At 37.9% G+C, this 25,822-nt stretch overlaps 1 protein-coding gene across 16 annotated transcripts in view; it reads right to left on the bottom strand.

Moving 5' to 3' along the window:
• nedd4l (NEDD4 like E3 ubiquitin protein ligase) overlaps positions 1-25,822 on the bottom strand; it is a 127,369-nt gene that overhangs the window by 62,846 nt on the left and 38,701 nt on the right. For 6 of the 16 annotated variants that reach the window (XM_079834277.1, XM_079834285.1, XM_079834290.1 and 3 more), the window contains exons 1-8: positions 10,847-12,093; positions 7,697-7,747; positions 7,198-7,248; positions 4,630-4,691; positions 3,339-3,441; positions 2,309-2,469; positions 1,944-2,079; positions 1,549-1,734 (exon numbers count right to left, since the gene is read on the bottom strand). In XM_079834277.1, coding sequence (XP_079690403.1) covers positions 1,549-1,734; positions 1,944-2,079; positions 2,309-2,469; positions 3,339-3,441; positions 4,630-4,691; positions 7,198-7,248; positions 7,697-7,747; positions 10,847-11,959 — 1,863 coding nt within the window. In that variant the 5' untranslated portion in view covers positions 11,960-12,093. Of the gene's footprint in view, positions 1-1,548; positions 1,735-1,943; positions 2,080-2,308; positions 2,470-3,338; positions 3,442-4,629; positions 4,692-7,197; positions 7,249-7,696; positions 7,748-10,846; positions 12,309-19,077; positions 19,132-19,882; positions 19,922-24,348; positions 24,431-25,822 lie in introns of those variants that run through there. The other 10 variants (XM_079834279.1, XM_079834280.1, XM_079834283.1 and 7 more) reach the window with 4 other exon arrangements.

The following is a 25,822-nucleotide window of genomic DNA, read 5'->3' as shown; positions in this document are numbered from 1 at the left end:
AAACATGAGAGAACCAATTAAATATAATTTTATAGCCAATGCTATGTATGCCTTTTCCTGTGAGCTTTTTGTTTTTTTATGCAAAACCCTTAAAGGGTGAGTTAACCCAAAAATGAAATTTCTGTCATTAATTATTAACCCTAATGTCGTTCCAAAAAACCTTTGTCCATCTTCAGATTAAGATATTTTTGATGAGCTCTGAACTCATAGACAGCAACACAACCACCACTTTCAAGGCCCAGAAAGGTAGTAAAGACGTCGTTAAAATAGTCCATGTGACTACAGTGGTTATTTTTGTTTGTTTTTTGCGCACAAAAGGTATTTTCGTCGCTTCATAACATTAAGGTTAACCACTGGAGTCACATGGACTATTTTAACGATACCTTTCTGGGCTTTGAAAGTGGTCGTTGTGTTACTGTCTATGTGGGGTCAGAAAGCTCAAAAATATCTTAATTTGTGTTCCACAGTCTTATGGGTTTGGAACAACATGAGGGTATTAAAGGGGTACTTCACCGCTGGAAAGATGAATGTGCATTTAAATTGGGTCATTTATGTAGTAGAAATGTGAAATTATTTTAGAAGTTGGTGCCTTCTAGACTGAGAAAAGCCAGAAAATTTATTTTTGCTCATATGGATGAAAGACAACAATTCTCAGAATGCACTTGCTTCGCTGCCCTACGAGGCCACTCCCAATCCACGCCTACCGGTTACATCACTTGCACACCGCCATTTTGATTTTTATAGTAATAAAATAATTTAGTTCAGCTAGAGAACAGACGCTACAATTAAAAACTGAACGTGTCTGCTCAATACAGCATGAGCCGAACTAGAGTCGCAGCACAAACGCAGCAGGAGTCAGATTTCATTCATCATGAGAGCAAGGAACTGACAGACAAGATGATCGCGGAAGATTTGGTTTCCAAGGCAAAATGACCACACAGTCATTCACAGTGCGTGTCCAGTCTGGCGTGTTTTCAGTTCATGCCTATGGAAGCTTAACTTTCATAGGAATTCATTGAGAACATTTTACATTCTGTGAGTGAGATGGGCGGGTTGAAAACATGCGGAACTAGCTCCTACTACTGGCTGTAGTCTCTCGCCCCAAAAAAGCCTCAGATGACGCAAAATTACGATATTTGCATCATCTGAGGCTTTTTTCCAGACATAAAATACATAAATCTCTCGTCTCAGGGGGATATGAGGGGGGGGGGGGGGGGTTTCCTACTGATACAAAGCTTAATGCTAATCGCTGAAGTAACCCTTTAATGTAATTAATAGCAGAAATTTCATTTTTGAAATTTTACCCTTTTAAGTGTTTTGTTCTTCCCTCATATTTAAAATATTTTAAAACATACAGTAATTAATATATTTTCCTCATATTTTGATGGTTTAATCCAACCTGTAGGGTCATTAAAAACCAATATTCTCTCCGGATATCACTTTTGGCCACTAACTGTATATAAAGATGTATTTATTTTACCACATTCGCTCTCTGGCCCTTACAACGTAGATAACAGCGGATCTTTGTTTTCGTTTTCTCTCTCTTACCACAGCAGAGCTGGGTCCTGGGATTTCTCCGTTTGTGTCGGGAGCGAGAGACAATCTAAGGCTGATCTCATCTGAGAATTCTGGAGTGCTGGAGGGGGGCATCGCCAGAGAGGATGGGCCAGACAGAGAATGGTTCAGACCGTCAGTCAATAAAGTTGGGTCTTCCTCTGATATGGGTTCCCATGACTGGAAAAGAAGGGATATGCGTGAGAACCTAACAGAACATTGCTTTTATTAAGAAAATGACAGTAAATATGTTAAAAAAAATTAATCTGATTTTCTAATGATTGTTAACCACAAAGATAAAAATCAAAAGATTTTCACAGAAATTATGCTGTGAAATAATGCTATCTAGCTCACGTCACAGCCGCAGAGGTCAGGGGACAAATACTAACATCGTCTATGTCCCTGATGTCCAGCTGCTCATTTTCCAGGTCTTCGCTAATGTGCCGTCGAGAGCGGAAAACTCTGTGGGCTTCCTGGTTAATCTGCCGCAAGTGATTATCATTTTCCGTTTCTGAAACCACATCCCTAAAGCACAGACGGGGGGAAAAAATTGTTCCGCACATATCAGAATTTGGTACGGTTGTTTGGAAATCATGATAAATTCAATATAGCTACACATTACCTAGACATTTGTAAATTAATCTGCAAGACATTATTTTATGTCATAAAAAAGGTTGTTTGACTTTAGTATATCAGTGTTTTTGCATGTTGTGCTTTAAAAGTTTTTTGATAAATGGCAAAAGGGGTCACATACACACTACTTGGCCTTTTCCACTGCGTGGTGCGGTTGTTATGGTTGACGTAGTAGGTCCGGCCAAGGTTATCCACCTTCTCTTCCCAGCCCGGAGGCAGTGGAGGCAGGAGCTGCTGAGGTCTCTGTGAACCTGGATCTGTGGAGTCTGTCACCTCCCAGCCCTGAGAAGAAGGGAGTGAGAGACAGAGAAATATAAGTTGAGAGACAAGAGTGAGATATTCATCAAAAGTAATCAAGAAAAAATGAAAAATATTATATAATATTATAATAAAATAGTAATATTTCTAGGGACGTGATAAGATTATTTTAATATCAAGAATATTTCAATAAAGAATTCATACATCTTGAAGTCAGGGTGCCATTTTTTTAAATCTTAAAATCCTATTCCACGTTATGATTAGTATTGCAGTTGCTATGACACTGCACTCCACTTGAAGACAGAATTTTTTTTTAAACCAAACTGAAAAATGAACAGTGGGAATAAAAGTCAGAGAACAGGAAGCTAGAAAGTTAAAGGAAGGAAATGCCAGACAGTCAAGCGGTTCAAGCCAAATGGCATAGTTTAAAATGGAAAATGCCAAGTAGTCTGTGAGGATGAGGATAAAAAACCCAGAAAATCCATAAAAATCAGGAGAGAAAACAAGAAAGCAGACATTTTAAATGCATCTCTTCTTTTTTGTTTGTGCGTTTTGAAAATGTTCTTTAATTTGCCACTGCCCTTGTTATTTATTTATTTATTATTAATTTACTTGCATTTCGGCATGTCATATCCATTAATTGTACTTAAATTAGTTGATTATAAATTTGATTGTCTGAACCATTTATAATTCCTAAATAATAGATCTTTATCTTGTTAAATATTTGTCAGAATGATCTATTAAAGAATGTCTTAGTATCTTTGTTGCTGGAAAGAAAAACCTGACAATGAACATTTCCGAAAGTAATTTATTTTTGAGATGAACACAGAGGAAGTTGAGACATTTAAAGTAGATACATCTATACATTCTTTGTGCTAATGGGTTGGTTTTACCTCAGCCTCTTCCCTCATCTCGCTGCTTTCCTCCTCAGGCCCTCCGTTCTTTGGCATGTAGGCCATTTTCAGTCTCAGGTAGCCTTTCACACGAGACTTGTGACTACAGGATATAAAAGCATGTCACCACAGCGTCAAGTACAGTCATCAGAGTATAGTAAAATAAAGACATCAAATGTTTAACAAATGTGACCTGTGCTGGCAAAAGGAGACGGAACGCGCACTGTATAATTTCGAGCTACAGGCAAAACAAGTCAAAACTGTTGATTTTGGTCGATATTGATATTTTCACAAAAATGTGTTCATTAAGCCCTCGTCTAGCGATCACAATGCCCCAAATAGCAAATAGCAAACATTATCGGTTTTGTCTTATGTGGACGTTTGTTTAACTGTTGTGGAAAAACATCTGATGTGTAACATTATATTAGATCCGTGCGGTACAGTAGGTCTTAATATATAGGCTGTCTGTTTCATTAATGTTAATCAAACAATTGTGGTATCATGAAAAAAAAAAGTGGTTAATATATTTTTTCTATAGATATTTGGTGTTGACTTGGTGTGTGTCAAATTTGGTTTTATTACCAGGGATTTTATGGTATGGTTGCTAGGTGATGAAAACTTTAACTCGATTTTTCTCAAAATTAACTTTGCTGACTCTATCGACTTCAAACAGATGTAGCTCAGTAATTTTTTTGTCCGATTCAAACAAATCATGCATCATTTTAATAGAGAATGTGAAAATATCAATAACTAATTTTTGAAAATTTGCTGATTGCGACTCATTTTGCCAGCACGGGTCACATATTTCGTTTTCATTCCTTAAGTGGTAACTTAATTTGTTTAGCCCTCAATTACACCAGAATTTAACCGGAATAATTATTTGAAAATTATTTTATTATTATTTTGAGAGCCTCAATACCTTTCTTATAAAATGTATGAAAAAATAAAATGTATCCTTATAGTGAAGTATAGTGTATAGTCAAGTGGAGTACTCAAGGAGTACATTAAATGTATAGCAAAGTGCAGTCCACAAACATTAACTGTTCCAGTGTAAAATCTTTGACTGTAACTACAGCCACAAAGCATTAAGGGGATTCACTGGTGTTAGTTTGGTAGTTGCACATTTCGTTCTGAAAGAAAAACGGACAAATCTCAAATGTGCTGACTCGAAGCAAACGTCTAGTCCTGAGAATAAGGTCAAGTGCAAAACTAACACATCACACTGTTGTAACTAAAAATATAACCACTAACGTTCTTGTACTGTGTTTGTGAAGGCTGCATAACCACTGACCTTCTTGGGCGCAGGAGAAAGTCTTTAAATGTGTACGGCCGCTCCATTGCAGGGTCCTCTGTCTATACAAACAACACAGAAAACAAACATGCATCAAATCTGGGCTAATGTCAGTGCAATCTCACAAAGCATTAATCTATAACGGTCCCAGCTTGGTTGAGGGTGGGGAACGGGGGATATAGACCCTTGGGTGACGTCCAGCTGTCTTATGTAACACTGTTCTCCCGTTACATTTAAACTGCCCACAGGTTGGATATTCGTGGCAGGTCATTAGTGGCTACAATCTGATGGAAATTGATGGAATTGGCACCTCTGCCAGTGCCCGAGACCAAAACTATGTGAGGAAAGATTGGAGGCCCTGAAGGAAAACAGGAGAGCTTTCCTGTTTGGCAAGTCTAGATCAAACTGGAGGTGAAAAGCATTCAGACTTCAAAACTCAAACTCAAATCTGCAAGGTATCTTAATAAATAAACACTCCAAGGAAATATATATCCATCTATACATGTCTCATCCAAGTATAGGAAACCACTTTAAAAAAGATATTCAGCAATAAGAGCAGGCAGAAAAGGAGCGTGTGGTCTGGACTGCAACCACGCAGAAGTGAACAGTAGATATGTAGGCGGCCGCAAGGAAAACAGACCCGACTCTGTGTGCGAGTCTAAATATGCAGTCCAGCACAAAAATCTCACTCAGCCACTGGAAATGGTTTTAAACAAAAACAAGATTTGTTCCACTCTTTTCCAAATCTTTTCCTAAATGTCCACTGCAAGAAGCATCTCTTGCTCAAAAGTTAACTGGAACAAAAATGCCATTTTGAAAACCAATGACTTTATCAAGCACAAAGCTTGCCAACACCTGTCTTCTTTGAGACGCTTCATGGTCTGGACTGTTTTGAAGCAATAGGGTATGAAAGGCTGTACTATATTGTGATATTCTGACAAAATATTAGTTACTGTACTAGACTATTTTGCATAAAAACATACAAAATATATTTATAAAACATATTTGTGTTTGAAAATAGTCTAAATAATATGTTTTGAAAAAATAACATTTTAAAATATAATTATAATACAGTATATACGTACACACACACGGTACCTGTCAAAAGTTTGGAAACATAAAATGTTTTAGTCTCTTATGCTCACCAAGGCTGCATTTATTTAATCATAAAATATAGTATTAAAAGAACTGTTTTCTATTTTAATACATTTCAAAATGTAATTTATTCCTGTAATGGCAAAGCTGAATTTTCAGCATCATTACTCCAGTCTTCTGTGTCACATGATCCCTCAGAAATCATTATAATATGCTGTTTTGGTGCTCCGGTAACATTTCTTGTTATTATTTATTATCAATGTTGAAAACAGTTGTGCTGCTTAACATTTTTGTGGAAATGGTGATACTTTTTTCAGGATTCTTTAAGGATACTTTTTTCCGGACTGAATAACTTTGTAACTTTAATTGTAAGCATTAATCTGTATTCACGGTATTGACTATTGGCCAAAGTATACTTTGTATACATACGTATACATACAAAGTATACATACGTTTTTTTTATGTGTATGCGAGCATATGAACACACAGCCTTGCAAACTATACTTCTTTTGACTCGTACACGTACACAGGCGTTCACGCGCATGTGCGACCTGGGCATAAAAAGTACACATAGTTACAAAAAAACGGTGATACGTGTACAGTAAGCACGTACTCTTCTGATGACAAAAAAAAAAACACCTAAGGTGCACTGTACGCTGACCCTCGCACACACGTAAAAAGTGAATTACACTTTAGGCTTTAGTCCCACCTGAAAAACCTAAAGCTGTGTTTATTTAATGTGTCTTTTTATTCGATTGTATTTTTTTGTGCTTTCTTTTGCAATTTGCTTATTCATATTTTATTACTGAATTATTTATTCTTATTCTTTTTTTGTAAATTCAGTTTTAAATACAGCCTCCCTTAGCTATTTATGAGATAATAATAAAAATATCTATATGGCAGTATATATGCCATTTTTCTCATGGTATTGAAAATTGTATATTGATATTGATTAATATTGATATTTTTCATATTTCAAAGTTAGAAATTCCAGTATCGTGATAACTCTACTAGAAAATATACAGTCCATGATGATAAATAAACCTAGCCAGTGCTAAGATTAAAAATCGATTGGTGTTGTGAAGTGATTAGCTAGGTGGTCAAGTATTTTATGTCATATGTATTTTAACATGAATGGAATGCTGCATTGAACAAACATTATTACATTGAATAATGCTGTGGTAGGGGCTAAACTGAGCCACCCTGGAAGTGTGTCTTATTTTTGGCAGTGTGATTTTTTTAGTTGGGATAGCCCTCTTAGAAGCGGCCTGTGTGTTTACATTCCAAGCAATTCCCTTTCCACTCCGTACAGGGATATGGGCTCCAACATTTTCAGTTGCTTAATTGCCGTCATGTGACCTTCAATAACTTCCATCTCTTACCCTTTCAGTACAGAACTAAAATGGTTCTTGAAACAAAAAAACAAAACAAACCAGCTATCTACTTAAATGTCACAAGAGTACATGAACTTACCGGTAAATGGGTAAGAGGCACATCCACCTGCCCAAGGAAGTCATCTCTGGTCTGTATATGAGAGAGAAAGAACAAGAGAGGGCGAGAAGAAATTGAAATAATAGAAATAGTAGTAATGTAGAGTTTTGGCTGTGAAACAGTGACTGACTTCAGCAGGACTTGGCAAGGAAAACCACAAAGATGAGGACAAATACACATCTGCATAACCCAAGAAGAATGAATGTTGTGTATGTATGAGAAAGAGAGAAAAAGGAAATACAGTAATAAGGGCAGTGTTAATTTCCAAGGTGTCACTTTAAAAGGGAAAACCTGACACAACCAACCCAATGAGGAGCAGCAGATAAGCAATGAGTAAGGGTCAAAAGTCGGAAGGAGTGTATTAATGTATGAACCACCAAATCACAAGCCTTCAATCCACCCACCAATTCCAACAAGCCAAACTGTGAGATTGTCAGCTGTAATTGTCAGGTAGTTGGGTCAGGGTAGACCAGTAGATTACCTGACCATTGTTGACATGCCCATTCTTGGACCGATCATGACCAATGTGAGCCTGTGTGTGGAATAAACTTATTAAGAAAACAAAGACGAGCACATACTCGCAATCTGGGGTGTACAATGTTTAGGGCACTGGATGTATAAAATGTGTAAAAATGAATCGCCATGAATATGCTTCATATTGAAAATGACATTAACGCAAAACAGCTAAAACATTTGAATACACACAGGGTGTAATTAACAGGAAACACATTAGGGAGAACGTTGTCCAATACTGTACAGATGGTGCAATCAAACAATGACACATTTGGACAGAAGGCTTTAAATAGGAGATCTTTATCAACATCTCAAAACTGGTCAAACTACTACATACATACAGAAAAACAGTCCAGGGGGGAAAAAAACAGTTGGTAAGAATAGCTGAGCATACAAAAAAATCTATCTAAATTTTTAATTAAATTAAATAATCAAATAAAATAAATAAAATAAAACAAAAACAATGACACCCAGTTAGTCAGCAGCAGAGCAGCAGAATGGGTGTAGCTTTCGGACAACAACGCTCATTTATTGTGGAAAGGTTAAGTATGAGTCACTATTTGTGGTGGTGAGTGAAAAACAGGATCACAAATTCATTCTCAAGCACCTATTCATCATGGAAAACCCACCATGTCTGAGAGATTCTTCTGCTTAAATGTTAAGTGTTTCTGAGTCAAGCCACCAACAGCAGTTGTGAATCACAAACAGAAGCTAAATTGAGCAATTAATTAACTAAAAAGGTAGGGGAATGACCAAGTAAATTGAGTGTTAAAGGTCACATTGCAGAAGAATTATGTCTTGACAAAGATTCCTGTCACCAAGCAAACTTTTTTCCAATCATTATGCAATAACAATGATGCTCTAAATAAGTACAAATTATTTAACTGATGTCTTTTAACCACGGCGACTATTAAGATATCATGTCTTTACGACCTGAAAAGCCTGTTCCCACACAATTGTCTGAGTGTTAAAAATAAATATTTGCTTAGTCATCGTCCATTATGAGCTGAGTTAGCAGGCGACTTGAGCCGTTAAAGATGCTGAAAAGTGCAGAAACAGAGAAAACAAGCTGAAATCAAGACGGCAGGAATGTAAGAACCAACAGGTTTAAAAAGAGGCAAAAACAAAAAGAGGGGGGGGGGGCAGTTAAACCAAATAACAGATCAAAAGGAGCCTATTACTAAGGTCGTGTAGCTAAGGATTGCAAAGGTTAGGACCAGGGGTTATGAAAATAAGACCTGAGAAAAAACTTCCGACAACTGATCCGCAACACTCAGAGATGCTAAAATAAGACTGGAGCCCCAACAAATTTAGCAACAGGGTTCCTGTCCGAGCCACAACAGCAAGGTACCACAGCAATAGGAAATGCTGACAGAGCTTGATTCAATCTCATTTTCATTCTCTCAAATTGTTCTTCTCTTACTTCTGAGAACACACAGGCTTTTTAAAGCTCTAAATCCTGAGTTCTGCAAGAAAGCTGCCATAGCAGACTTAAGTGAGATTTTCCCCCACATCCCCTCATCATGCTTGCTAAAACTTGTGAGACAGCAAACAGTCGCATGTATTAACATGAGAGCACTGGCAAGTCAAAGGGAAATCCATGAACCCCTCAGGGAACAAATGCAATAAATGATGACTAAAATTTGATATAGTTATGTGAAAGCTATTGAATTCAGGAAATTCTGCAAAGTAGTATCGATACAGATCTGTATTGTAAAAGTGGATATTCTTTGTAAACAAGAACCCTACAGGTTATGATGTATTACAATATTACAAGCCTTATCTTCAGAGATAATTCAGCAAATATCGTAAAATATATCAACAAAGACATGCTTGAGGCATTCAAAAGAGCAGTCATGACAGCAAGAAGTAAACAGATCTGTGTAAGAGAGGTTCACTTCAGTTGATGAACTGCTGGAACATTTAGCTCTTTTTGACTCACTCATTTCCAGGAAAGCCTTTTAAGCAGGTACTGGAAATACATATGCTGCCGTAAGCTGCCATGGAAATTGGGGAAGGTATGTGTGTGTGACATTCCCGATTGCGGAATCGGAAGATTCTTGAACGTGGACATCTCAGAGATCCAAGACCTTCCATTTGCAAATGTTAACGCTGTGAAACACAAGTCCCACTTTCCACATTCCATCAGAAAAATGCCATTATGAGTTCTGCACATGATGAATACTAGTTCTAGTACTAGTAACGGCTGGTGACAAATTGATGAATGCCACACACTTAAAGTGTGTCAGTACTGCTCTAATGAATTGGCATCTTACATGAGCAGGAATGAATCACTGAAGGGGCTTTCAAATCCCTTAAACTCAATGGTAACCTGTAGAGAATGACTAATGTGACAAATATAAAAAAAAACAGGAGGACCAGGGGGAAAAGCAAATGCTTAAGAAGCAAATAACTCAAGACAAAGCCTTGAGTTTAATATAACTATTATGCATGGAGATGTTCTATATTGTTCAACAATAATACTTAAGCACAGTGCTGTAAAATCTTTGTTTGAAAAAGTTACTGATACTAAGAAGAGCAGTATGTGTAACTATATATTAGACCTTAATCGCCACAGAACAGCTGTTACAAGAGATGAACGGTGACCCAGGCCAAAGGAGAAAGGCCGCTTTCAAAACCAACAACAACACTTGACACGGGACTAAAGATAGAACAGGCTCCTCTTCAAGAGAGGGAAAAAAGACAAGTGGACATGCCCCTATGAATGAAGCTATATCTGAAAATGTTTCAAGCTCTATATATTTTCCACTTCTGAATATCATATTGAGTATAAAGAATGTGTATGCTTGTTGGGAAATCATAGACGGTGCGGTTACGTCTTGCCCCTGGCCCCAATTTCCGTGGAATTTCACTTCCCAGAATGCGGGTAAGTCATTCCTGAACCCACCTCCTCTTTCCTTAACCAAAATCCCGCTACTACTTCTTTCATCTGTTTTTCCCATTCTCCAGCAACTAACAAAATATTAAAACACACTTTGAGAAAATCTACACCTAACTGCATACTTTGGGTAAACAATGGCATATTAATAAAGCAGGCCTCAAACGTAAAAATGAATAAACATATTCAGCTCAACTTTAGATCCTCAGCTGTAATTACCTGTGGATTGCTGCAGGTAGGCACCTTTCCAAAGCTAATATCCTGTGCAAGGATGGGGCTGTGCTCGCCCCCCTGGCTGAAATAGATCTTAAACTTGGGCTGTCGAGGGTTCTGTTCCTTCCTAATTTTGAATGTGCAGCCTTGAGCACTGTTCTCAATAATCTCACTTTCAGTCTCCATCTCTGAGATTGGGGCATGAAGGTTTGGCATGGATCCGAGGCATGAAGGAGCTCCTCTGAATTGCAACGGCTGTGAAGCGCTCCTCTCAAGTCGGATCCGAGGATACCGCACCAAGCGGCTGCCTTTAGAACCTGTGATGCCTAAATCACTCATGTCAGCCTGAGAAGTAGGGCTTGGGTGCCGTCCTTGGTCCTGTTGAAGCTGGAAGACAAGTCTTTGCGTGCCAGGACCTCTGTCTGAGCTTTGAAGGACAGACCAACGGTGGCCATTCTGTCCATCCTCATTGTATGGCATGATCCTAAACTGCTGGACATCGGAGCCATCTGCAGATCTTCTGCGAATACTGAAACCTCCAATGGTAATCCCTTGAGGACTTCCATTGGGTACACCCGAACTAGCATAACCATTTTGTCCATCACATGGCCGGACACAAAAGACTTGCCTCTTAGGTTGTATGGGCTCAGTACCTAGTTGACTTTGTTCCACATTTTGGCAGGATCTGGTTTCTTCACTATAGTAAGCAGGAGGTGGAGGTAAGAGCCAACTTTCACTAGGCTCTGTGTAGGCTGGAGCTGGGTCCTGAGGGTACCCTGGAGGTGGATCAAAGGGCAATGCATCTTCTTGAGGTGCAGCTGAGCGTTGTAGAGATATCTGGACAGAGGTGCTCTTGGTCGTCCGTGGTTCAGTTTGACCCTGGAGCTGTGGGATGAACATGGAAGAGCTTCGCTTTAGAGAGGCGTCCGAAAAAGCAACTGAACCTGACTCAGTGCTTTCGACAAGTCCTCCGTTTTGTGGCTGTGCATGGAAAATCATGGCCCCTGCGCCTCTGTAGCCTCTCTCATCTCTGTCTTCCACGGTCCCATTCAGCTGCTCCAACTCTGGTGCAGTGTTACTGCGTCCGGATCCAAAATATAACCGAAGCCGGTGAGACATTCTCCTGTCTGCCTTGATCTGTCTCTGTCCAGCTCTTCCTGGATCTGTCTCACCCACCGTTTAGTGTGTCTGATCCCCTTTTGCTCTCCCTCTCTGTCTTGCTCATCCACCCTCTTTCCTTTCTTTCTCTCTCTTTCCCTTACTCACAGACAGAGGCTGCGTTTCGTTTCACAGCTACCAGTGAAGCGCTGCCAGGGAGCTTAAAAGTTCAACCCACAAGCTTCAGGGAGAGAGAGAGAGAGGGATCTGGAAAGAACGGGAGACGGGGAAAAGAGAAAAAAAACTATCCCATGTGTCAAACTGCTCAAGCTGCAGTTCGATAGCGACAGACAGCAGAAATAGCCCAAGTGGCAAGCAGCATTCCAGGCGTGATTGGATAAGGACGCCTGGTGCTCTTACAAGCAAAGGTGAGGGTAGGGTGGCCAAAGTCACATGATCCAGATGGCACCCACCCCCAGTTCCCGGTTAGACCCAAACAGCACTCTCTCAGCTGCTACTGATCTGTCAGAAGGAACTAGACCGCCGGGGGTGGAATGAGAAAGAGAGGGATCACAGCTGACTCAGGAAACACTCTCCACAAGCTCATAATTCTTTGTGTTCGTCCCACACACAGGGCACACTGGGCCAAGTCAAGTTGGGACATGGTGTGACCCACATCTCAAGCTGGTAAAAGAAGAATGTATCCCTACTCCTAAAAATATATACAATAATAATCAAACTACACAAAAACAATGCACAGAAAACCTCATCAATGAATCCTATATGAGTAAGCAGAATAGTAATAAAGGTTTACCACTGTAATTACAGACATTCTCTAAAAAAATAGCCAGGAAATGTGCATTTGCTGGAGAAATACTAGGCTTTTTTTATGTTGGGGCCTCTGTATAGACATGCAAAATTTCCCATCAAGCTTGGCTGAAATGTTCCATCTGCATTAAAAAAAAAAAACTCAAAGGGAAGTTTTAAACCACAAGACAGTCACTCTCTTTCAACACAGAGTCAATGATTCAAGATGCAGCCCAGGGGCCATTTCAAAATCTACACTCATGAACACTCCTCAAACAAAAGCAACAAAGCAATGTATTTTACTTTGCACATCTTAAAAAACATCTTAAATTGTGCGTAATCTGGAAAAAAATATAAAATGTGTTTTACCTTTTCTGGAATTTCTGGAAATATGATCAATCACTGACTACTGACAGCCATATTTAATATATAAAAGCCACAATCTTGAGCTAAATACTTCATAAAATCTGTTTGGGGTAAGTTTTCGTGCTGGTATTTGCTTTGCACCACAAACATAATCCACAAAATCTGAATATTTAGATCAGTATCCATAACCCTCTGCTAAAAGACATGCAAATATCATAAAGTTTTGACACAGACTGCTGACAGGCTGAACAAGTTGCTAAAGTCGATGTGAAAATCCAGAGAGATGACACTGCACTGTCTGTTTTCAAACTTAAAGAGACACTGCACAAAGACAGAGCTTTGTCTAAGGAGAAACAGGAGTGTGAAAGACCAAGTCTAAGGGGTGCTGAACGGGTTAGTAGTACATAGTAGTTACTATGTGGTTGCTAGGGTTGCTTAGCAAAAAAAGCCAAGCTTTAAGTCTAAGATATTCTGAAGTCTTTGGGATTATTTTTCTCTTGTTTTTATCCTCCACTATCCAGAAATCACAAGTCTGATATCTTAAAGGAGTAGTTCACTTTAAAATGACAAGCCATCCTAGGTGTATATAACTTTCTTCATTCTGATGAACACAATCAGAGTTATATTAATAAATATCCTGACGCTTCCGAGCTTTATAATGGCAGTGAACGAGGCTCACAAGTCACGAGGCTCAAAAAAAGTGCACACACGCATAACTTCTGAAGTAAATCAATGTGGTTTTGTAAGAAAAATATCCATATTAAACATTTTATAAAGTAAAATATCTAGCTTCTGGTGCATTTTGAACTAAGAGAGGCGTTACACTTTCTGCGCAAGTTGAATACGGAAGGTGGTCTGCCAGAATCTAGATATTTTACTTTTTAAACACAACACAACAACGTTATTTTTCTTATAAAACCCCATCGATTCACTTGAGAAGGCCTTTATTAAACCCTGTCGAGTTATTATGGATGGATGAGCTTTTTTGATCTTCAAACTCAATGGACCCCATCACTGCCATTATAAAGCTTGGGATAAGCTCAGGATATTTATTAATATAACTTTGATTGCGTTCATCAGAAAGAAGAAAGTCATATACACCTAGGATGTCTTGAGGGTGAGTAAATCATGGGGTAAGATTCATTTTAAAGTGAATTACTCCTTTAACTCTTTCCCCGCCAAACACTGAATTTTCCGTTATTTGTGAGAAAACGCTTCCCTGCCAAACATGGAATTTTCTGGGTTTCCGTGTTTTCGCTGTTATACGCTAGGGGGCGCCATTACGCATCTTCTGAATGAGTACAGAATCTCCAGATCAAAACACAGATGAACAAGACGCACAAAAACAAGCGATCGTATGTAAGCAGATGCATATGTAAAATAATGTGATCATCAACATTAAACATCATATAAATCAAAACTGCCTAATGTTACTGAATGAAATGTCGACCCAGAACAACTGTGCAAGCATTAGGGGTGACTCATTAGCATCAGACTCGGTCTACTCCATCAGTGTTTGATCATCATTCTGAATCTTATCTGGATGTAGTCTTTGACAAAAACGTGATTTTCTCAGCTTTTTGTTCAAAATGTTGCTTTTTTTAATGAAACTTACCTATATTTAAGAGTTGATAAAAAAGGAATGCATGAAGCTAGAATGCTCATCCATGCTCAGATATTCATACAACAAAATATTCTATGGGCCATTAGATTTTTGTGGAAATGATCAAAAACCCTGGCAGTGGCTGGCAACTTATTTTTAAAACGCTGGCGGGGAAAGAGTTAATACTGATGTAAACATCATTTAGAGGGTGTCTGTGCAGCAACACCAGCCCGACACAAACCATGAAGTCAGTGCAGCATCTTATTGGATGGAGTGACCGAGACGGACTCCTACTGAAAGAAAGGCTTTGATTGTGAATGTGTGGGCGCTCTCTAAAGGGGGTATTGTTTTGGAGGGCACACATGCCCTGCAGTGGCTGAGCTGTGAACAAAGAACGGAGACATTGTGGCGTAAGCATTAGTTTCACAGCACCAAGCATTCTGGGAATTACAAGAGAGGGCTACCACAGTGCTACCTACACAAATAATGACTTTCCATAGTATTTACTTAGCTAATATGAAGACAATTTCTTAAAAACCAAGACATTACATAAGTCTAAATAGCAAGCATTTGGCTGAATGATTGTATGATTTGAACTGGCCTGTTTTCAAAAAGCACATTCGCTCACCCACATGACTCTGGGATGGTTATGTGTCGCCATGACAGCGGTTTTCGGAAGGAAGAAAAAAGTATTCCACAAAAATTGTTGTGAAGAACCCATACATCTTAACTATAAAAAGAAGCCATTATCTCAACGGTCTTCCTCGGATCACAGTAAAATATGCACCAATCGGTACAGGAACTTCGGAACCCCCATGCTGCAAGTTAATTACAGCTAGCTGTACGGTTTGAGGATACAAAATGCTTTGTACAAAAGAATGTGGAATGAAAAGCAGGAGAGGGTCAGACAAGGAGAAAGTGGGAAAACAGCAAAGAAATACAGGGTTACTGATGAGAAGACACAGGGAAGAAAATAAAGAGATGGAAATAGACAGAATGTACGTGAGAAAGCGTGAAAAATCATTAAATCTGTGTTCAGTCAGTGGGACACCATCCATGTGCTTTCTCAGACATATAAGGAAGACGCTGAGATTCTGCTCAGCTCCGCATTGAAACTCGGCCAAAACCCATCACACACGGGAGACAACAACCTTTTCCCTGTGGACTGCAACAACTCATGCGCACACACACACACAACACATCCATCACAGTGTTAGCACAGACAACAATCCCACTCTCTACTCACAAACCAAATGCTATACTTACTGACATTAACTGACAGTCATCAGCTGATCCAGAGCTATAAAATGCACTCAGCGGTTCTCAACTGTTTTTGCTTCAGGCCTCAGATTCTACACTGGACGTCTTTACTGTACCAAAATGGTGTATATTAGAATATATAAAAAAATTTGCATACATAAAAAATAAATTGAACTTAATAAGCCTTATTATTTTTCCCTTGTTGTTCCCAACCTTAATGTGACCCATGTGTAGGTTTCAACCCACCAGTTGAGAACCGCTGGTTTTAAAAGATGCAGTTGCCCTGTAAACCGCTCATAATGCCTCAAATATATTTCTATTGAAACTTAAATGTCATGTATTCAATAAATGTGTAGTTACATGTTTGTAATGATGAGGTTGCAATTTAGTACATTTAAAATATATCATCCCTTTGATGCGTGTGATCACACCGGTGTGACTAGAACATTCAGCAGAATATACAGACTATTGATATATTTGCGTTGGTCATTATGGAAATGATCCGGCTGCATTGGGTTCTTTAATTTGGGCGTCTTCATTAGATCACGTGCTGAACTTTCCTCTCCCATTAGCGCCTTTTTGGAATTGCGCACTCACGCTAATCAGCCCTGTTTAGTAAATCTGGCCCTTAGTATGCTAGTATGCTAGTCAGCACATCAAAATAAGTATACTTCATTAAAGCACAACACAAGGATTTAAAAAAAGAAAAAAACGATTTAAAATGTACTTTAAATCTACTTTGTACATGTCTCCTTTGTCTATCGGATTTGTAAAAATTAACTCTAAACTTGTTATTTTTTCACATCATCTCCCCATTAGAAACGCATGTGGTTTTGTACTAGAGCAGATTGTAGGTAACTGCACACCAAGCAAAGTGCCTGAGCATCGTTGCTATGGGGACACTAATGAATGGTTTAGCACTATTAGTTGCATAACAGTGGAATTTATATTATTGTTACACAATTAATACATCATTTAATAATGTATCTATCTAGTGCAGGTCAAACAACTAAAGCTCCAATATTTTCTGTCCTGCAAGTTAATAAAAAACAACTTCTCTACTGTCATTTTCTAGACCGTTCTAATGATTCTTTCGGAGATACATTTGAGAGGTGCAAGCTATTTTCAGACAAAAAATGTTGTAATGAGGGGAAAAAGTAAAAACTGGAACACCAGAGAACACGAGCTCTATTCCAAAACCCAGTGAGCTGCCTACCTAGACTACATAAAATGGCATTTTAGGGCATGTGCTCTCGGCTCTCAAAAGGTAGGCTGCAACATTAGGGACTTTAAGCAACAGCTGCGGATGGAACGCCAATGGGGTTCTGGTGGTCTACTGCGCATGCGCGACTTTAACTCTTACTTTGTGATGTTCTACTGTAACCGTCTACTACGGGAGAAAAGCTGATTTGCTGTAGTCGTTAATATGTGACAGATTAGATAAGTTCATTATTTATTTTATGGTTAAGTGGCATTTTAATTGTATCTGTATTAAGAGGCTCAGCCTCAGACGTCACGCCCATGGACCGTTAGCTGAACATCTGATGCATATGGCACACTGATCTGGAAACACTTCAGGACTTTCAAAGTCGTCATCTGATTGGTTGAATTCAACCGGATGTCCACGAGACTTTAACGGTCTTTAACGGTCCACCTAGAAACAAATGCCACAAATGCCGCAACTCCAAAGTCCCTCGTGGAAAAAGAACGCCGTTGTGTTTACAAACTTTGACAACAATCCAGGATCAACTGGATTTTCGAAAGTATGCGAAGTTCGCGGCTCCGTTGTTGCAGTAAACCTGAACAACGTTCTTGACTGAATAATTTATAGTCTGTTATTGCAGAGACGTCGACTTTAATTGTTTACCCCCCTTAAACATGATGCGGAACAAAACGAATTACGATTGGTTGCGTTACATATCATTCAAATGTCCTCTTGGGCACTCCTTGGCCAATAAAAGTTGCGATAGAGTCCAGACTTTCTTCCGTCAGTCTGAAGGTCTGGCTATGCTAGACTACATGTACACTGGTGAGATAAGCAAGTGTTTTCTATTCTCAAAACTTGCGTGGGGGAGTGTGGGATTGAAAGCATAGAGGTGCAAGCAGTGAGAGTTGTCAAAAAGTTATGAAATGCTCAACTTTAAAAACTTCATTTTAAAAAAGCCATTCGGCAGCCAATCACAGTGAAGTGAAGGCAATGACATCTGTCATAAGCATTTCAAAATCAGAGTTTCTGGTGAATTTAGTCCTGAAATCACATTGCTAGACATTACTGTATCATTCATTGAAAAGTCAAAAGAAAAGTTGATTATAAATCGTTTTATTACATTGAATATGAAAAAAATGATAAAATGAGCTCAATTTAATTTTCTATTTGAACTATTTGTGAGTGTCATGTAATTCTAAAGTACTGTTTAGTTAGCTTAGCAATATTCTATCATCAAACTTTATTGGAATCTATTGGGAGTCTTCTGCGCTATTTGTGCGAGTTGCTGCCCATTAAAAGTGTGCCAAATAAGTAATTTTCGATGTTCTATGACAATTTTAGCGTATGTACACTGGCAAGATAAGTAAGTGTTTTCTATTCTCAAAAACTTGCGTGGGGGATTGTGGGATTGAAAGCATAGAGGAGCAAGCAGTGAGAGTTGTCAAAAAGTTGTGAAATGCTCATCTTTAAAAACTTTATTTTAAAAAAGCCATTCGGCAGCCAATCACAGTGAAGTGAAGGCAATGACATCTGTCATAAGCATTTCAAAATCTGAGTTTTTGGTGAATTTAGTCCCGAAATCACATTGCTAGACATTACTACACCTAACTGAGCTTTGAATTTGCATGTATTCATTGTGGCAAGGCTGTAGTTCAATTATCAAGAATTGCCATCTGTGCAGTCAGGAATGTGGAAATTAACAAATTCACTAGATTTTGGAGCAGTGCTAGAGTGTGGTCACAAATAACTGAATAACACCAATAGGTCACAATATGTCACACATTTAAGAGAACGAGTGATCATCATGTCATTAGTAATCTATTCAATGAAACAGTAATATCATATGCCTGCAACAATTCTGACTGACATGTACTGTCAGGTGGAGGTGGTTCTTACCAGGCGGTTTTCATCAAACACCTCAAAAAGAAGCCTGTGGTTTTGTGGGCAAACCTGCAGACATGACAGAAGAGAGAACGCAAAGTTATACAATGTTTTTGAGTAACACTGTCGAAGAAATACAATTAAAAAAACAAAAATAGAATGGCTAATAAGAAAAATACACTTCTCAGTCACATGCAAGCTACCTACACAGGCATTTGCTATGGAGATATAAAACCATTTTATTGGCCGGGCGGCTTTCTGAGATTCAGGGGTGCCAACCCTGATTCTGGTGTGAATGTGAGAAAAGTACTGTAATGACTGTGTGTGTGTGTGTGTGTGTGTGTGTGTGGGGGGGGGGGGGGGGGCTCATTATCGTGAGCTTAGAATAGCACCTATAAATCACGTCCGTGTGAATGGACTCCTAAATGAAGCAGCTCTGCGGCGCCGGAACACAATCTTTCACTAGATTGTTTTACATACGAGCAACATTGCCGGCCATCAACGTCACACAAAATTATGTGTTGCTTCTAATAATAGATTATTACAATTGCAGAGGTGCTGAAAGGTGAGGTATAATAACAGATGTGCATTCCGAGATTACAAAGTGCTTATTTCTTGATAGCACTGGGCAGAATCGAGATTCAATAAAGAACAAAAATGCAGATAAAATGTTTAGCAGGGTGCCTTCCTGTACAAAAGCTTTTCTAGTTTTCACAGCAGGTGAATTTATGAATTAGATGAGCCAGGTTTGGCTTGTGCGGGATAACCAAGATATAAATACATAAATAAAGACATAAAAAAATTGAAAAAAGCTACTTACTCTGAAATGGAATTCCTCGTTCCATTTGGGATTGAGAGTCTGAAAAAGAACCAAACATGTTAATTTATGCGTTTCAACAGTTTATGTGATTCTGATTTGTTTCTGTAACCTTTTGAAACACTAATGAACAATTAATTCAACAGGTAATTTTATTAACTATAACATGTTTTCCACAATTACCAACTTGCGGTTCTTCAAATTCTCAAAATGAAAAACCAGGTAATATATAGGAAATAAAGCATTGATACTTTGTGTATTATATATATATATATATATATATATATAATTTTTGTTTACAACTTTCAAATTCAATTCAAATGAACTGATATTTAAAAGGCATTCTCAGTTCAATTCTGAATTGTCATACCAGCTTGGTAAGAAATTTAAGTGAGATAGTTAGTACCTAACAAAAAATCCTGATTATGTTGGAAAATGACAAGTGGATCATCTCATCCAGTTATTTTAACAGCAGTCACGAGTATTTATCTTGCTGAGATTTACAACACAAAGGAAATTTAGAACAGGAGACCTTGGCTAATATTTACTATACTTGAATAAAATATTTTATGGTCGCTTACAGAGAAAGATAAATAGAAGGAGGGGGAGAGGGAGAGAGGGAGAGAGGGAGAGCGAGATGGGTCATGACATTCAGACAGAGAGAGTGCACTGGCCCTTGACTGGTATTGATCCTTTTAAGTGGAAGAAGGACTTCATCATTATGTCAACATGGCAGATTGATTGACAATTTAATTTAAATGTTCTCAGAGGAGTACCTAAACTGATTTAACATAAATATAGAAACAAACATATATAGCGACAACTGAATGCTTCCATTTCAAATTAATTTTACAGTGTTCAGTTTTTAACAATTCTAATCCAATTTAGATGTCGAATCTCAGATTTTCAATGTGGTCTCAAACTTAAAATAAGACACTAATAAAAATGACATTCGCACAAGAACTGAATGATTGGCGGGTCATAAAAATACATATGTGTGTAAACTCATATGATTCACACACACAAACATGCAGGATGCTGTAAATACGTCTGTTTTATTGGTCTGTGAACTATGTGTCAAAGCTTGTGAAAATACTTTGGGTTATTAAAGCGTAGAAATAAACCCAGGTGTAAATTATACAGGAAGGGGGGAAAAAAATGAAGCTCTGGCCGATACATTTGACAACATATAACTGCTCTTACATGTTTAAATGTTTCTCTCTTACTCACTTTTTTATTAATATTCATCAATATAACAGTACACAGTAAACACTAATATTTACCTACATGTATTTCGTCACAAGGAGACATCCAAGGATATTTGAGTGATGATTGAACAAATCATTGAATTAGAATTTGGAATCGATTCACTGAAACAAACAGTTTGAACTGATTCACAATCTCCTTGTCAGCAAAATAAACCCGCCAACTCTGATTCATTATCTTTGCTCATCTCTTTTATTGTAAAAGTCAGCAAGTCATGCTGGTGAACTGAAATCCTCTCTCCTTAGTTGCAGTGACTAAATCGCTTATGGCGGCCCGGGCATTCTCTCTCCCCACCCATTTGATTCTTCCTGACATGCCCACTGTGTCTGAAAGTCAACTGCTTGCCTGGTTTTTATCCTACTTGGCAATACAACCAAATCAAGTCAACTTAATTTTCTACACATCAAATACTCAACTACTGTTCCCACAACTACTAGTCCCACAGGGCTCTGTATTGAGGCTGATGACATTATCTGTGGCTCTGTTATCAAACCACATGGTTTCTCTTAGCAGTGTTATGCCAACAACACTCCGTTCTAGATCCTATAATCTCCCTCCATTTCCACTTTCTTCATAGTCTGCATCTCTCACGTTCCAGAATAGATAACCAATCATCACCTTAAGCTTAACCTAGACAAGAAGGCTGACTTCCTCTTACTCTTGGCCAAACAGCCTTTAGTCAATCCATCTCCACGTCTGTTGAAGGCTATGCAGTTGTAGTTGTAACTCCTCACTAAACAGATTAACCTTGTCATAGCCTGCAACTCAAATTCAGTCTAATCTATCTTTGTCTACAAGTTTTCAATAGGCAATTGCAACAGTTTAAACTGGCATCACACCAGCTATGCATATGTAAACTCAAAGAATATAAGGAAAAAATGTCTTCAATAATGAGAAAGCTTCCTAAACCTCTATTTACATACAGTATATTTAGTGTCAAAGAACTACTTTTTTCATGCTTTATTTTTATTAGATTTCCATAAAAATGAATGAGTGCAATAGCCTTCTTGACACTTTTAATTGTAATAAGTACAAAGTGCATTAATGAAAAATTAAGACTAAATGTTTTATATAGGCCTACAGTAAAGATATATGTATACATGTAGATATTTCTCATAATGGGCATATTTACACTTTTAAATTAAATCTGGTCACAAACATAAGTCTTTGTTTCGATGAGACGAGATGCTCTGCTGCGACGTGCCATAGGCCATTGAGTTCCCAGACTTGTCTATCAAAGCAGGATGCCTAAAGCATCCGTCAACACTGACACCTGAGGAACGAGGAGGCTTATGTTCCACACAACGGTGCATTGTCAGCTATTAATAACCTGAAAATTCTGCAGTCCTAGCACAGGAGACTCCAGAGTAAGGACTTTCTGATTACTGACTTAATGGACCCAAATGCTGACTGACTTGCCAGGTCGATTTAACGCCTGTCTGAGACCAAACTCTTAGTTTTCATCCAGTGGTCTTAAAGAAACCTGTCAAGAATATGTCTGGGAGAAATTGCACCCAAAAAATCTAAAGAAATACTGTAAATTAGATTTTGCTTAAAGAAAATTAAGCCTATTTTTTTAATTGTGACATTATTTTAGTCACATTTTTTGACAATTACTTAATTTTTCCCCCCTCCCAATTATCATATCATCATCATATTGGTAACACTTAACAATAAGGTCCTATTAATTAACATTAATGAATGCCTTAAAGGGATAGTTCTCAAGCATTCCTAGGTGTATATGACATTCTTCTTTAAGACGAATACAATCTGAGTTATTTAAAAAATGTCCTGGCTAATCCAAGCTTTATAATGGCAGCCCAAAATTTGAAGCCCAAAAAAAGTGCATCCATCCATTATAAAATTAATCCACACTGCTCCGGGGGGTTTAATAAAAGCCTGTATTCGCATCAAATGCATCGATTCGCTTCAGAAGGCCTTTATTAACCCCCTGGAGCCGTGTGGATTACTTTTATAATAGATGGATACACTTTTTTGGGCTTCAACTTTTGGGCTGCCATTCACTATCATTATAAAGAATGGATGAGTCAGGACATTTGATAATATCCGATTGTATTTGTCTGAAAGAAGAATGTCATATACACCTAGGATGGCTTGAGGGGTTATTTTGATAACTCATTTTTCATGTTAACTAATGTTAACAAATTTTTCTGTGAAGTGTTTAAGCTGCATAATTGTATTAAAGTAATAAGCATCACTAAATAACAGACATTTGATTTAATGTTGTCTTTAAACAAAATCATATTTATTTCTTTGGATTTTGTGTTGAAAGGTAATCTGGATTTTTTTTTTCATTCGATTCACCATGTCAGAATCTCTCCAATAATTTTGTAAAGAACAAAATATTCATCAAAACGATCTTATTCTGCCTTTAAAAACGATTTAAGCATTACTGTTAGTCAACCAAATGCACTGCACAGCCTAAAAACATTTGCATCAAAACAAAGCATGCACTTTGCTTAAAACAGGTCTGTGAATGTTACACCAAGGCTCATTTCAATTGCTAATTTCTGGTGACGTTATCGTAAGTGACTTCTCTGGGCATCGTTGTTTATTTCCTTGTGTGTGCATTCCAAGGACAAACAGAAGTATAAAGAAGGAAGTATAAATTAGTACTCCATTACCGTCACTGTACATAGACAAATTTCCTCCCTCCACTATCTCTGACCCTCCCTCAACAAGCACGTCATGTCATGAAACCTGTAATAACATAACTGGGTAATAATTTACCTAACAATCAAAAGAGAGATATAAGATGACTATGTTTTACATAAAGAAAATGAAGCTTATTTTAAAACTATAATTATTTCCAAGACAGTTAAGCATATGTTCTTCCCCAGTTCACAGTGTAATAATGCAAATAAAATGTTATTATAATGATTATTAAATTATATTAATAAAAAAAAATCATTTTGAGAAGTTTGCAAACATTCACATGGTCCTGAATTCTTAAAATGATACTGTTGTATATTTTTCAAGGCCTGATAAAAATATGAATGCCCAAGCAGTACTGACACCTGTCTACGGAAGTACTCCTCCTAGTGGCAGTGGCTTTCACATCTTGAACAATCACCTGTTTATCATCTCATTACTTCCTTACTTTCTGTGCTTTCCTAAAATCTCTCAGAAACATTCAACTAAAACCTTGAATGTCACAGCTGCTGAGTGCGAATATAGCTCACCTTTTTGATGGTTTTCGTTTGTACTAAGGCAAGCTCTCGGTTTTCATCAGCGACATACAGGGAGAGTTTGACATATGGATCGCTAATAGGGGGAAAAAAGAGAAAAACACATAAGACCATCCCACAACAATTTTGAAAATGAAAATTAAGTTTATACTATCAAAAATAGGAAAGATAAAAAAAAAAACAGCACATTTATTAAACAGTGGATTCATATTTTTACAGACTGATCACTTTTTTCCTCATCTTGTACTATAAAACTTACCTTTGACTGGTGAGGCAATTAAATAATGAAGTAATAAATGGCATTGGGAAAATAAAAGTATTTTTTTTTTATTGTATTTTTGTTTTTTACAACATTGTATACTGTATTTTTGTACAAACATTAAAAATGGAACAATAATCAGACTACATATGCAAAAAAAATTGTCATTTGCACTGATTTTGCATATTTTTGACAATAGCATCTGCATTTTCCAACTCAACTAACACTATGAGCATTGAGCAATAGATCTGGGTGAGGTAAAGTTGGAAAAGTGGTCAGGAAACCGGAGGGAGACAAAGAAAGGAAGCCATTAAAAAATGAAGGATTAGCACAGCAAAACTCATTAGCTTACCAAACAGGAACAATTAAACACACAATGACTAAATCGAACAATAGGTCAGATGCACATTGAGCCCGTATCCCATATGGAAAAGTTGTATAAGAACTTTACAAGGTGGATATGATTGACAGTACTACATTTGAACATATTTTGCAATAAACCTCAAACTTTAAAGTTCTATACTGTAAAAGTGGTTCATTTCATAGTATGAAACTTAAGGTAAATACAGGACTGTGAAAATATCATAAAGCATTTGGGAGAAAAAAAATATGTAAGGGACAATTGTGCTTTTAATCATTACATAGTAGACAAGTCAACTTTATTTATATAACGCTTTATACAATACAGATTGTTTCAATGCAGCTTTACAGGGATAACAGGAAAATGATGCATTTCGGCTGTTGTTCAGCTGAAGTCACTTCATTGTTGATTCAGTTCCGTTGTAAAGATCCGTTGTACTAATCAGTTAAAACATTAGGACCACGAAACGTGAAAGACGTTTATAATTTCCTAACAAGGTCACATGTCAAGTTCTAAGTAGATGATCAGTGAACAATCAGTTCTTGTAGTCAATGTGTTGGATCTAGCAGAAATGGGCAAGAGTAAAGACCTGAGAGACTTTGGCAAGGGCCCAACTGATATGGCAATGCGACTGGGTCAGAGTAGCTCTGAAATGGCAAGGCTTGTGGGTTGCTATCGGTCAGCAGTGCTGAGAGTTTACCAACAGTGGACAGAGGAGGGACAAACTACAGACCGGCTACAGAGTCTTGGACGCCCAAGGCTCATCAATGCACGAGGGCATTGAAGGCTATCCGGTCTGGTCTGAGCCAACGTAAGGTCTACTGTGCCACAAGTTATGATGGGAGGAA

This window comes from Gobio gobio (assembly GCF_949357685.1).
Source record: "Gobio gobio genome assembly, chromosome: 14".
Lineage (NCBI taxonomy): Eukaryota > Metazoa > Chordata > Actinopteri > Cypriniformes > Gobionidae > Gobio > Gobio gobio.
Note: the sequence above shows the minus strand (reverse complement) of the source record. Positions and strands in the feature narration are given on the sequence as shown.